General features: G+C 49.7%; 1 protein-coding gene across 1 annotated transcript in view; it reads right to left on the minus strand.

Moving 5' to 3' along the window:
- The window catches only part of GRIK4 (glutamate ionotropic receptor kainate type subunit 4), a 262,197-nt gene that overhangs the window by 55,298 nt on the left and 193,767 nt on the right, over positions 1-13,132 (minus strand). Inside the window, 1 exon segment of the mRNA XM_064173386.1 lies at positions 763-924. Within this exon segment, the coding sequence (XP_064029456.1) occupies positions 763-924 (162 nt within the window).

A 13,132-nucleotide genomic window follows, 5' to 3' on the forward strand; every position in this document is an offset into this window, starting at 1 on the left:
CCAGCTCCAGCCACAGCCCTCTGCATCCCTGAAATGGCAACTCAGCTCTGTAAACCTTCCCAGTTATGAAGAGTCCCTAGGGAAGATTTCAGTGCTGACCCACACTCAGGTCAAGGAGATGTCAGAGCATGCAACATAACCCAGCCCCTCGGCATCTACCCAAGCCCAGCCCTTTCTATGCTCTCTGCACCCAGACTCTCTCTCCATCACCATCTTCCTGGAGGTAAAATGCACAGAGACAAACTTCACTCACATCTAAATACCATTCCAATTAAGATTAAGCTTGAATTTAAAGCTGTTCAGCCATTCAGTCAGAGAGAGGCCCTCTAAAGCTCTACACCCACATAGCTCCCTAAAATCCCTTTGGTCAACCACAGGTTTTCAGGAGTGCTTTAGTATTCTCCAGATCAGGAGGCTCCTCTGTAACTCACAGCTTCATACTACTTAACTAAGTCTCTGTCCAACCCATTCTTCCCATTCCTGCATCATCACCTCCCCAAGATCAACACCCATGAGAGCCAACCCAAGGCAACAGCAGCACAAGAACCTGGCTCTGTACACAAGCTCTTTAGCACAGCAGTTACCTGGATTAAATAATCAGCCAATCCCCTGTAGCCACAACATTTCAGACCAGAGTTTCTACCTCTGCTTGGTTTTCACACTCTTTTGGCAGTGTCTGCTCAAAACCAGCCCCCAGCCCTTTTCACAAGGTTTTCTTGGTGGTCAGAGAGCCTGAGGGTGACAGGAAGGAATTTTACTTACTGCTGGCCCAGTAAAAGGAGCGTGGTCACAGTTCTCCTGCCAGGACTGGTTGAGGCTCTGGACAAACTCTTGGAAGAAAGCATGAGACTGGTTGAAAATGGAAAATCCCAGGATGTTGACTCTGTCATCCAGCAGGCTGTCCAGGCGCTGGAGAGAGAACTCCTAAAGCAGCCAAACCAGAAAACAGGGTTAGGGAAGAAAACAGGCACCAAAAGCTTCAAACCCACTCAGTATCCTTGGAGGGAAAAGGACACCATGGAGCTACGGGAACCTGCACATGAAACCCAGCCCCTCTGGGCTGGGGCTGAAATCCACCCACGGCAGAGGTTACAGCAGAGGCAGGGAGGTGAATGGTGTTGCCAGATGAAGCAGTAACCTGCTCTAACTGGCCAGAGGAGGCCAGCTCATTGTGGGAGGGTCAGAGAAAGTTCTTCATAGGTAGAGTGATGAAATACTGGAACAGGCTGCCCACGGATGTGGTTGAGACCCCATCCTGGGAGGCATTCAAGAACAGCCTTGATGTGGCCCTGTGCAGCCTGATCTAGTTGGAGGTGTCCCTGCTGACTGCAGGGGGGTTGGACAAGATGAGCTTTGAGGGTCCCCTCCAACCTGATGCACTCTGTGAGATGCTACTCAGAACATCTGAAGGCTCTGTGAAGGGTGGGAAGCTGCTTTGGAGTGGTGAGAGAGAAAAATGACTGCATATGAACAAAAAAAAGGCAAAAGCAAGAGCCCTACTTTGCTGCTCAGGTTAATGGAAACAGCTACATGACAAAGGCAGTGTCCTGGAGAAGAGTCCAACCCTCCCTGTCCTATTAACAGGAAATAATGGTGCAGTCCTCACTAATTTCTCTTTTGCTAATTGCTAAAACGGAGTGAGAAGGTGGGAGTAATAGTTTCAGAAGCTGCTTGGATCCTCATTCTCTTCTATCACTAATACAAATGTCTTTTGGCTCTGTGGGCTATGAGGTTTCAGCAAGTCAAGTCATTTTTTACCTTTCCTGCCTCTGCATGCACGGAGGAACAGCGTCTGTAAATCTCCCAAACACGGAGTTCCAAGACTCTTCCAGCATGGCAAACTCTCAGGAGAATGTGCTCAGGCTCAGGATTAAGTGCATTTTGGACACAGCCACATTAACATTAGGTAACATGAAATTGCCTGTGAACTGTTGATTCATTTGAATGATATTATCCTCCTGCCTTCCTGACAGCTTATCCATTTACCCACAGCATCCTGACAACCTGCACTATGAGGGCAGGTGGCTAATGAGGACCTGGGCCTGAGGAGAACCTGGATGCAAGCAGAGCAGCAGGAGACACCTTAAGCCCCTGCAAAATACATTTCCCCCCTGCTAGGGATGAAAGCTGAACTGTGTGGGGTATAACATGAGCAGACTCCCAGCTGCCCTCTTGGCTTTGTTATATGCAGAAGGAGAATGAGATCCTGGAATTGTTTGGTTGGAAAAGACCTCCAAGATCAACCAGTCCAACCATTGACCTCAGAGCACCACAGCCATTAAACCATGTCCCCAAGCACCACATCCACATGTTTCTTGGACACAGGCAGCACAAGGCTTCAGCCTCAGGCCCGACCTCCCCAGTCTCACAGCAGCTGAAATCAGTACTTCTATCTACTGAAACACTTCCAGGCTACTGACGTTGCTCAGACCCTGACAGGTTTGTTATGCTCTCCTCTTTAAATTAGCAATGACTGGGTAAGGAATGAGCTCCCCCTGGTCTCACTTCACCTGGGGGAAACTGAGGCAGAAGTGCAATTTGCAGCAGCCTGGTGTGAAGGCTCAACCCATAGGTCCTTTCTGCTCGGGTTGGGGGAGTGACAGCTCTGGTCCCAACCCCTAGCCCCAACTCTCTGTACAGCTTTCAGGACGGACTCTGCCTGCATCACTCCAAATTCCATGGGGAAATTCCCACACCTCTGCTGCCAGGGCTCACTGCCTGACAAAGTGACTGCAGGCAGACCTGACCCTGCTCCCCCCAGAGCCAGCAATTAGCTCTGGTTCAAATGTTAACAGCAGCCTTTTCCCAATGCCCATTAGCCAGGGCTGCTCACTGCAGGCTTTGGTCTTTTCCTACAGCCAATGTTCTCTGTATCTATCTTTTTCTAGGCAAGCCTCCAGCTGCAGAAAGCCTAATTTCTGTTGCTGTCATGCTCATAAAGCATCCACCTCAGTGACACATGGGGATTGCATGGCCTGTACATGACCCTTTCCCTGCACGGCTCCCTGCCCCTTCCCTCAGCTCCAGCTCCAACCCTCTGCCTTTAAATGTTTTTCCCCATCAGATGTGCACAAGAGCATTCTGTGGACTCAGGTCAGAAACAAGCAAATGAGCCATGAGCTGCCTATGCAATGAGAAGGAGATAAAGCATCCCTGGGGGGGACACTGTTTGCAATGGGATAAGAGTGATTTGGTAAGGTCAGGGTTGCTATGAAGGGCAAAGCACCCAGACCCCTCTGGTAGCTGCCAGCTCGGTTTCTGTTGCTGTCTGGACTTTTTCCTCCCTTCCTACACGGTCATTCACCAGGCTTGACATTTCCAAACCCATGTTTTGCAAATACAAACTCATTTGCCATTCAAGGCCTGCACCACTCAACTGATTCCCAGAGTCTGATGCCCATCCATCAGCCCTGGTCCTACCTCCTGCTCTACTCAACAGTGAGGGGCAGCTGCCAGTCAGGAGAAGGGGTGGAAAACCCTGCTCTTAGATGGCTTCTTGCACCATGTGCTGCATGCAATTGTGAGCACAATTACCTTTCACAAGACCAGACAGGTAGAGAAATACTGCTCAGGTTAGAGAAGCAAGACTCAGCCACATGAATGGCTCTGCAGCAGGTGCACAGGGATGCAGCATCAGACCCAAAGGTTTCTCACTGAGATGTACTGAGGCTGACTTTTAGCCTAAGCTAGGAAGAAAATTAATCAGGCTGAGCACCAGTATGGTTTTGCATCCCTGACCTTGCCTGGCCTGAGCTGGTGGGACCAGAGGTTGGTCTCTTCTACCAGGCAACCAGCAACAGAACAAGGGGACACAGTCTCAAGCTGTGCCAGGGCAGGTCTAGGCTGGATGTCAGGAGGAAGTTGTTGGCAGAGAGAGTGATTGGCATTGGAATGGGCTGCCCAGGGAGGTGGTGGAGTTGCCATCCCTGGAGGTGTTCAAGCAAAGCCTGGCTGGGGCACTTAGTGCCACGGTCTGGTTGATTGGCCAGGGCTGGGTGCTAGGTCGGACTGAATGAGCTTGGAGCTCTCTTCCAACCTGTTTGATTCTATGATTCTGTGATTCACAGCCACCCCTCCTCTTCTCCTTAGCTGCAGTGCTGGCTGGTGCTGTTGCAGGTAGAAGACATCTGTCCTACTGCTTAAGAGCAAGGAGCAGTTAGGCAAAGCACTCACTCCTGCCAGCAGACTATGTCTAGAGGGAACTCCAACCCCTGGTGCCTTGTCTTAGCCTCTTCTGCCTGCACACATACAGCTTTGCAACCTCAGATAGATCAAGGCACCTGGTGAAGACAAGAAGCTGTGAATCAAAGAGATGGGTACAAAATGCATCTCCCTCATTATTTCCTATTCCACTGCTAATTACTTCTTCCTCTCACTACACTCTGTTTCAATAATTGACCAGCACTTTGCCCTCTGTATGTGCAGCTCCTTTATGCTAACCAAGGCAACCTAAGCCACAAAGACCATCAAAAACTCGCGCCAAGGCTAATGTCAGGAACACAGATCCTGGTTGAGAGGAATTCTCACTCTTTTCGGTCTGTTTTCTCAAGCCCCCACCAAAAGTCAATATTCTGCTTCATGAGATCTCAGAAAAGGTAGGCCCTGAGGGTCTGCAGCCAAAATTAATGAACTTTTACAGGAGAGAAATCCCCAGGCTTTGCTCAAATCACAGCAAATTCTGCAGCAGCACCAGGCAATTACAGTGGAGATTTTCTGACTTCTACTACAAGGCTGCAACCACTAAATATGTGCTGTTAAATAACAACACTTAGCAATTGCATGACACTCTATATTTTCCAAGTGCTAGGCACACATTAGCTAATTGAATACAAAGGGGTTCCCTGGGAGACAGCACTGGAGGACTTATTAGAGGATGAAGTCATTCCCGGGTTTCCATGCTTCATGCAGCACTCGACCTGCATTCTCACTTTACAGCAGCAGGCAAAAAGCTGTGCAGTGACCCAAACGTTTTGATCACAGGGAGAAGCTGGCTGGCAAAAGCCACACAGTCAGGCTCTGCAATTCATGATTTTAAAGCCACGAGCTTGGGTTTTCTGGCGCCGCTAGCGGTGAGTTACGATCAGGAGATTTACAGGCTATGGTCTCCATTTCATTAGCAACATAAACCCACAAGGTACAAGGGTGTTACTCATTGCAAGCTTCTCAGCTTGCACATTGGGATCATGTGCCAGCTGATGCCAGTTCACAGAATCATAGAATCAAGCAGGCTGGAAGAGAGCTCCAAGCTCAGCCAGGCCAACCTAGCACCCAGTCCTATCTGATCAACCAGACCATGGCACTAAGTGCCCCAGCCAGGCTATGCCTCAACACCTCCAAGGACAGCGAATCCACCACCTCCCTGGGCAGCTCATTCCAATGCCAATCACTTTCTCTGACAACAACTTCCTCCTAACAGCCAGCCTAGAACTCCCCTGCCACAACTTGAGGTTGTATCCCCTTGTTCTGTTGCTGAGTGCCTGGCAGCAGAGCCAAACCCCACCTGGCTACAGCCTCCCTTCAGGGAGTTGCAGACAGCAATGAGCTCTGCCCTGAGCCTCCTCTGCTGCAGGCTGCACACCCCCAGCTCCCTCAGCCTCTCCTCCCAGGGCTGTGCTCCAGGCCCCTCCCCAGCCTTGCTGCCCTTCTCTGGACACCTTCCAGCACCTCATCTTCTCTCTGCAGTGGAGGAGCCCAGAACTGGACACAGCACTCAAGGTGCAGCCTGACCAGTGCTGAGTACAGGGGCAGAATAACCTCCTTGTCCTACTGGCCACACTGCTCCTGATACAGGCTCTCAGCCTGCACTGGTGACAAGGTTCCTGTGGCTCACTGGTGTGTTCCTGCTGGAAATATCACTCCTGCCCTTCTTATTTCCCTCTTCTTCTGTAACACAACACAGCAATGTGCTGCTCCTCACATTGTCACAAGTACGGAGCTGGGTGAATGTACAGCATTGCTGCTGCCTTGCCCTGCAGGGACACCTGCCAGGAAACTGTTGTGCCCTCAACACAGAGGAGGAAATTGAAGCACAGAGCAAAAAAGGGCAAGCGATTAAAAACCAGACAGCACAACTCAGCCTGCCAATGTGCCTCGTAGTGCAAAATGTCAGAGCCAGCCTTTCTGTTTAAGCTAGTTAATGAGTAAAAGCTAATTTAAGAGAAGTACTGAATAACCTCCCAAATCTGCACCACAGAAGACTCCACAGTGATGTCCAGGTCTATCCTGCCCCCACTGCCACACATCACCCCCTCCTTTGCCTAGTCTAGGAAGAAGCTGGCAACTTCTGCATGGAAAAGGCCAGACAAGGAGACAAGGATTAGTGCCATAGCAGCCTGCCTGATAAGCAAATGTTTTTTAAAGTGTGGAGCTGTGAACCCTGGAGACTCCCCTGCACTGCCGTGCTGCGGTCTCGCTTCAGCGAGTGGCTCCCGGTAATTGCTTACCCCGCAGCGGCGAGCTGGCCAGTTTGCTATTCAGAGCTCTGCATCAGCTACTGAGCTGCCTCCAGCTTTATTGATTGCACTGGTGATATTGTTCTGCATCCCATTTGTGTGTGCAGAACCTCACTCTCTGACTTGATTCTTATCACATTTTTAATAACCTGGATTGCCCAGGAAGCAGGGATACAGTGACCTGCACTGCCGGCACACTGCAGACCACTGTAGAGCTGGGCTCCTTTCATTGCCTAACAGCTTCTCCACACCCTCCTTGACCTCACCCCATTGCAAGCTCCTGGAAAGAACAGGACTTGTCCAAGGAAATCTACACTGACAGTCCCTCTTTCCTCTCCCTCGCTCACACACATACGTGGTTATCTTTCTCTCTTACTTACTGCAAGGCCTTTATCGGATTTTTGGAGCTGCTGATTAGCAGCCTCCAAAACACTCTCTGATGCTGTCAGTGCCCAGTGCTCAGCAGGAGAAACTCGTGGTGCTGTAAGCTCAGCAGGCTGCACTGACCTCAGAGTCCCCTCAGTTCCAGCCAAGGATCTGGCCTCTGACAGCAGTGGAGGCTGATTTACAGCAGGCACAAGCTTGCTGGGGGGTCCAGCACACCCTGTGCTGCTCTTCCTCTATTTTTCTGTGGGATGGGAAGGAGAATGCCAGGCCAAGCCTTCCATTTCTCTATTAAACCCTCACTCTGGCAAAAACTCCATTTCCAGAGCATTTGGTGCTTAGAAAAGCTGTCACCCTCCAAACAGTGATGTTCAGTTCTCATACTGAGATTGCCTGGCAGCTTTTGTGCAAGAGCCAATCCTTCAGCTAGTGCAAAGTCAGCACAGCTCTGCTAACTCCACTGCTGACATCATTGGATGCCAATCTGCATCATTATTCACCAGTTTAGGGTTCACCAGAGGAGATAAAATACCTCAGCTCTTGGTTCTTTGGGCAAGTAAAACTCTCTCCAGGGAGTCTTTCCCCAGGCCATGGGCAGCAGGACTAGCATGAGAAGTCCAGAAGAGCAGAAGGTACCATCCTGGTTCTATTCTTCCTTAGGAAGAATTTCTTTCCAGTGAGGGTGCTGAGACACTGGAACAGGTTGCCCAGGGAGGATGTGGAGCACAGAAGCACAGAATGTGATCTTCTGGAGGTGTTCAAGGCCAGGCTGGATGAGGCTTTGAGTGACCTGTTCTAGTGGGAGGTGTCCCTAGCTATGGCAGGGGTTAGGAACTGGATGATCTTTGAGGTCCCTTCCAACCTAAACCATCCTATGATTCTTTCTATTTACACTGAGTGGATCCAGTGCAACTTCTCTGCAGTTACTGAGCTCTGAGTCCAGAACACAACCAGCTGACAGAGCAGGAGGACTGCTCTTCCTCCAGAGGCACACAAACAAATGGTTCAACCATGGATTCCTCACAAGAAGCTTGAAAAGGCTTTAAGGCTCCTTTCTCACTGCACTGCTCTACAGAGCAATGACACTGAGCAAGATCACTTTTAGCAGCAAAGAGTATGAGAAGGTAGAAAAATATGCAAAGTATCAAAGGACACAAAACATAGATTGAAATGAACAACTCTGCCATGGGACTGGTGCTACCTCCCATCCTCTCCTGTAGAAGAGGTACACCCAGGTGCATCACTTCAGGCCTTCGAGTGGCTGTGTGCTCATTTCACGACTGGGATGTCTGGTGCCTCCAATGGTTACCTCATCACAGTCTGGCACCACTGACCAATTTCTCCCCTGGGATTGCTGCAGCTCCTCTGTTAGATGCAGCAGCGAAGAAAACACACAGAACCACACAGAATACCTTTGGTTGGAAGAGACCTTCAAGACCACCTACTTCAACCTTCAACCCAGCACTACGAGGTCACTGCTAAACTAAATCCCTAAGCAGCAGGTCCACAGCTGTTTGAATACCTCCAGGGATGGTGACTCCTGCCTTTCCCTCTCTGGATCCTGTTGCCCTGGGGGCTGAGCTGCCAAGTCTGCTCATCATTGCTAAGCTCCTCTAACAGTGACTCTATTTACTCAAGTGGACAATATTATGCTAAGTGCTTGATGGCTTTCTGGAAAGGCTCAGTTTGTTTATAAACTATTGACAGAGTCAATATATTTATAATGGGCCACATGTGAAAATCAATTTCTCTGGAAGAAATAAAGTCATCACAGCAGCAAACTGTGGCCTGTTGAGTAGTTAAGTGGCTGTGGGAGACCTACCCAAGGCACTGAGATTTGGCTATTCACATGGTTAAAAAGGAACAGTGGTCTTAAACTTGAGCATGGTTCAGGTTGAACTGTTCATACAAAATCTGGTTGCTCTTACCAAGCTGGCACACCATAAAAGTATCAGTTAAGAAGGAGTCTTTTACCTCCTCGTGCAAGGAGAGCTAGGAAATTCTGGGAGCTGTTCTTCAAACAAGAGTGCTTTAAGAAGCACATTGGTACAGTCTGAACAGCACCAGCCAAACTCCCTCAGCTCCCACAGAGCCTGGGCTTTGCCCCACAGCAAATGCAGCCTGGCCTAGGCAGACAGGACATGCACCCTCCAGAAGCAGGTGTGTGTGGCTCTGGGCATGGCTTTGCTGCTGTGCCAGTTTGAGCCTAGCTGGGCTATTTAGGTGAGAAGAATTAGATGCTAGGCTGTGAAAAGGAGCCAATGGTGATGTCTGCTGCATCCACAGGCTTGCTGAGATGTATAAAAATGAGAACACAAACATAGATAACAGAGTTGCTCTCTGGCTCTGGCTGCCTCCCTTCTCTCTCTAACCTGCTGTGCAACTAAGCCCTTCCTAACCCCCTGGCCAATTCTCCATGAACATAAGGCAAAGTCTGGGATAAGGTAGAGGAGTGGAAAGGAGGTGGAAGGGTGGTTGGGAGCCCCTCCTGGGGACTCAGGTTTCTGGGAGGGCTGTTGTGTTGCTGTATTACCTTTAACTTGTCTATTTCTGTCTAGAGCTGAGTAGTTTGCAAATCTCTGCTTGGATCTTGTGCTGAGCTGTAAATAGAAAGCTTCACTCTAATTTCCAGCGTGGCTGAGTCTAGTCTGGGTGATTTCTCAAGTGTGGGGGGGAGGGAGGGCAGGTAACACACCCAAACCATCACGGTAATTAGAAGGGTTAGGTGGTAGGTTGGACTCGATGATCCCTGAAGTCTCTTCCAACCTGGTTAGTTCTGTGTGCCACACCGGTGGTGGCCTCAGTGAAGGCAATTTACTTCAATCGCTCTGCTGGGAGCCTGAGGTGCTCAAAGAGCAAAGAGGTTAAGTGCTAACTTTGGGACCTGAAAACAAAGGGTAAAAAGCCTGGGGGCAGAGGAAAAGAAAGAAGTTTGGTCTCCCATCGGAGGGTCTGCGTTGTATCTGAGACAATGATTTACTCAAGGACTGGAAATCAAGCACAGGATGGACCCTGAAAGCAAATCCAGACAGGTGAAGTAGCACAGGCAGCAAAAGGCAGGCAGTTACAGTTACTGCTCCAACTAAATCTTCCTTTTCTCATGCTAACTAGAATGAGGAGAAATTGCTTTGGCATCCTTGCGAAACCTGATTTGTTTGCCCTGCTACCACATGCCACTGAAAACACGAACCATAAATTCAGGGAATGATTTGAGCTCTACAGAAAAAAAAGGTTTGCATCAGCTAGTGGGAATCAGGGAGGCTGGCAGAGCTGCAAGGTGGACTTTGTCAGAGCATAAGGGGGGAGTCCACCTTCTTCACTTGCACCAGGGAGAGCAAGGCTGCTTGTAGCCAGCAGACCTGGTGCAGTGAGGTCCAACACCACAGCCCATGCGGGAGCTCACACTGCAGAACCAGGCACAGAAAGAGAAGGAAATTTCACTAAGCAGGACTAAAAATCCAAGCTCCACAGCCCTGGTCAAATACTAAGCTGTATCCCACTTTCCCTCTGCTTTACTCGACATCATTCCCTCCTTCCAAAGGATGTTACCATAATGACAAGCTACCGCTGATGCATGTGATGCTGTCTGGGTGATTCCTCCCCTTTAGTTCCAAGTGAGCACCCAGAGCAACAATTCAGCTTTGAAATCTCATCCTATATGAAGACTTAACCTCTTTATAAATCACTATACAAAGGGGAAAAAAAAAACTCAAAAACAAGGAAACAACAACAGCAACAAAAGAAACCAACCTCAAAACTGATTTATCAGGTCTGTGGAAATTGAATACAGCAGCTGTTTTATCAGCAAAAACAACCCCTCACAACATTGTCAGGGAACAAAACTGCATCCAATGAATAGATTGTCTGACTCAAAGCACTGGTAAAACACCTTCACACCTTCCTCTTTACAGTCATAATGTTAATTGTTTCAATTCTTCCTGTCTAATCTTCTTGATAAGCATTTTGAAGTTTCAACCCAGCCTAGAGGTCTGGATGTTCTATTTAAATAAGAAAAAAAGGAGGAGAGAAAAGAAGAGAGACAAAAGGAAAAAAGCTGCAAAGAATTAAGGAGATAAAAAAAAAGGATTTTGGAGGCATCCCAGAGCCCTCCTGCCCTGCGGCTGTTGCAGACACCAAGGATTTCTGGAGCAGGGGAGATTTAGGTTGGATATCAGGAGTGGTGAGAGGCTGGAATGGGTTGCCCAGGGAGGTGGTTGAGGCCCCATACCTGAAGGTGTTTAAGGCCAGGCTGGATGAGGCTGTGGGCAGCCTGCTCTAGGGTAGGGTGTCCCTGCCCTTGGCAGGGGGGATTGAAGTGGCTGATCCTTGTGGTCCGTTCCAACCCTGACTGATTGTATGATTCTAGGAAGTTCTTCTGCAGAATGAGAGTGGTGAAACACTGAACAGGCTGCCCAGGGATGTGGTTGAGGTCCCATCCCTGGAGACTATTAAGATCAGGCTTGATGTGGCAGGGAGGCTGGATTCAATCTCCAGAGGTCCTTTCCAATCCCTACCAGTGTGTGATTCTGAGACTGAGGACAGAAAGGAGCTCCCTTGCCGCGAGTGCCCTATAGATCAGTAGGGGCCAGCAGGACAAAGGAGGTTATTCTGCCCCTGTGCTCCACACTGCTCAGGCCACACCTGGAGTGCTGTGTCCAGTTCTGGGCTCCTCCATTCAAGAGAGATGTTGAGGTGCTGGAAGGTGTCCAGAGAAGGGCAGCAAGGCTGGGGAGGGGCCTGGAGCACAGCCCTGTGAGGAGAGGCTGAGGGAGCTGGGGGGGTGCAGCCTGCAGCAGAGGAGGCTCAGGGCAGAGCTCACTGCTGTCTGCAGCTACCTGAATGGAGGCTGTAGCCAGCTGGGGTTGGGCTCTTCTGCCAGGCAAGCAGCAAAAGAACAAGGGGACACAGTCTCAGGTTGTGCCAGAGGAGGTCTAGGCTGGATGTTGTTAGGAAGTTGTTGTCAGAGAGAGTGATTGGCATTGGAATGAGCTGCCCAGGGAGGTGGTGGAGTCACCATGCCTGGAGGTGTTGAAGCCAAGCCTGGCTGGGGCACTTAGTGCCATGGTCTGGTTGATTGGCAGGGCTGGGTGCTAGGTTGGGCTGGCTGAGGTTGGAGGTCTCTTCCAACCTGCCTGATTCTATGACTCTATGATACACAGATAGTGGACATGGGGAAGAAAAATGCAACAATCCTGCAGTGTTCTGGGAGCTTCATCAGGACCCCTGGAAAATCTGCTGAGCTTCTGCTGCTGACAAAAAGGGCTCCTGGAGCCGGCTGAAGGAGGCTGATAATGAATTCACGCACAGTGAATTAGCCTGTGGATATTTTTACACCAGGCTGCTCGCCTCGGCTCTGATAGAGATGCACTGGAGGCTCAGGACTTCCTTCTCCTTTGCTCCCACAGCCTCCTGCCAAAGGCTGGCATCAGCTCTCAGGCACCTTTCTGCCTCCCTGCTGATCTGCAGCCACCAGCCTGGCTCTGGAGGAGCCTCATCCTGCCCATCTCTCCCGCAGCGCCGCGCTGGGGGAGCTGCAGGGGACTCAGCTCTGTCTCCCGCTCCGCAGAGAGCTGCCTGTGTGCCACAGCACTGCTGCTGCCTGGGCTCTGCTCACTGAATAAAATTAATGCTAGAAGACAGAAGCAGAATTCCCCCTCCGGTGCCGCAGGGCAGGTGTTTAATTCAGCATTTTATCCCCCTTTTGCTTTCTGATTTCTTTCTTTTCCCATCCCCAAGCAGCTGAATGCTACCCAAGCCTGCCTCTTTCCCTTTCCATGGGCTCTCCCTCCACTTAAAGCCATATTTTCGCTTGCTCCCCTTGACAGCAGCTTGCTCTGATTTTATCTTTTCTATTAGGCAGTGATTGCGAAGCCTCAGAGGGTTCATTAGGAGCTCGATAATCCCTCCAGGTTTATTAGTCTACATTGCTCCCTCCCATCTCTCATTCCCATTTAAATATTACTAATTTCCTTAAACACCTCTTCCATCTGCCCAGGTTTTGCTCGGTGTCACCTTTCTTTAATGGTCCCTGCCAAAAATCCAGTTAGTTCTGCTGAGAGCTCCTCTTTTGGACTAAGTGGTAAAACTGCCTGGGTAAACAGATTAATATCCTGTGACAGTGAATGGCAACAACATTAATTTCTTTCTCACCTGCCATAACTGCATTAGACTAGATGAATGGCTTTCAAAACCAAATCTCACCTCTTGACTTCGAGCAAATGCTAGATGATCTTTAAGGTCCCTTCCAACCCAAACCATTAATCACACCCATGCTCAAAAGCAGTTGGAGGTGGGGT

This window comes from Pogoniulus pusillus, chromosome 38 (genome assembly GCF_015220805.1).
Source record: "Pogoniulus pusillus isolate bPogPus1 chromosome 38, bPogPus1.pri, whole genome shotgun sequence".
Classification (NCBI taxonomy): Eukaryota; Metazoa; Chordata; class Aves; order Piciformes; family Lybiidae; genus Pogoniulus; species Pogoniulus pusillus.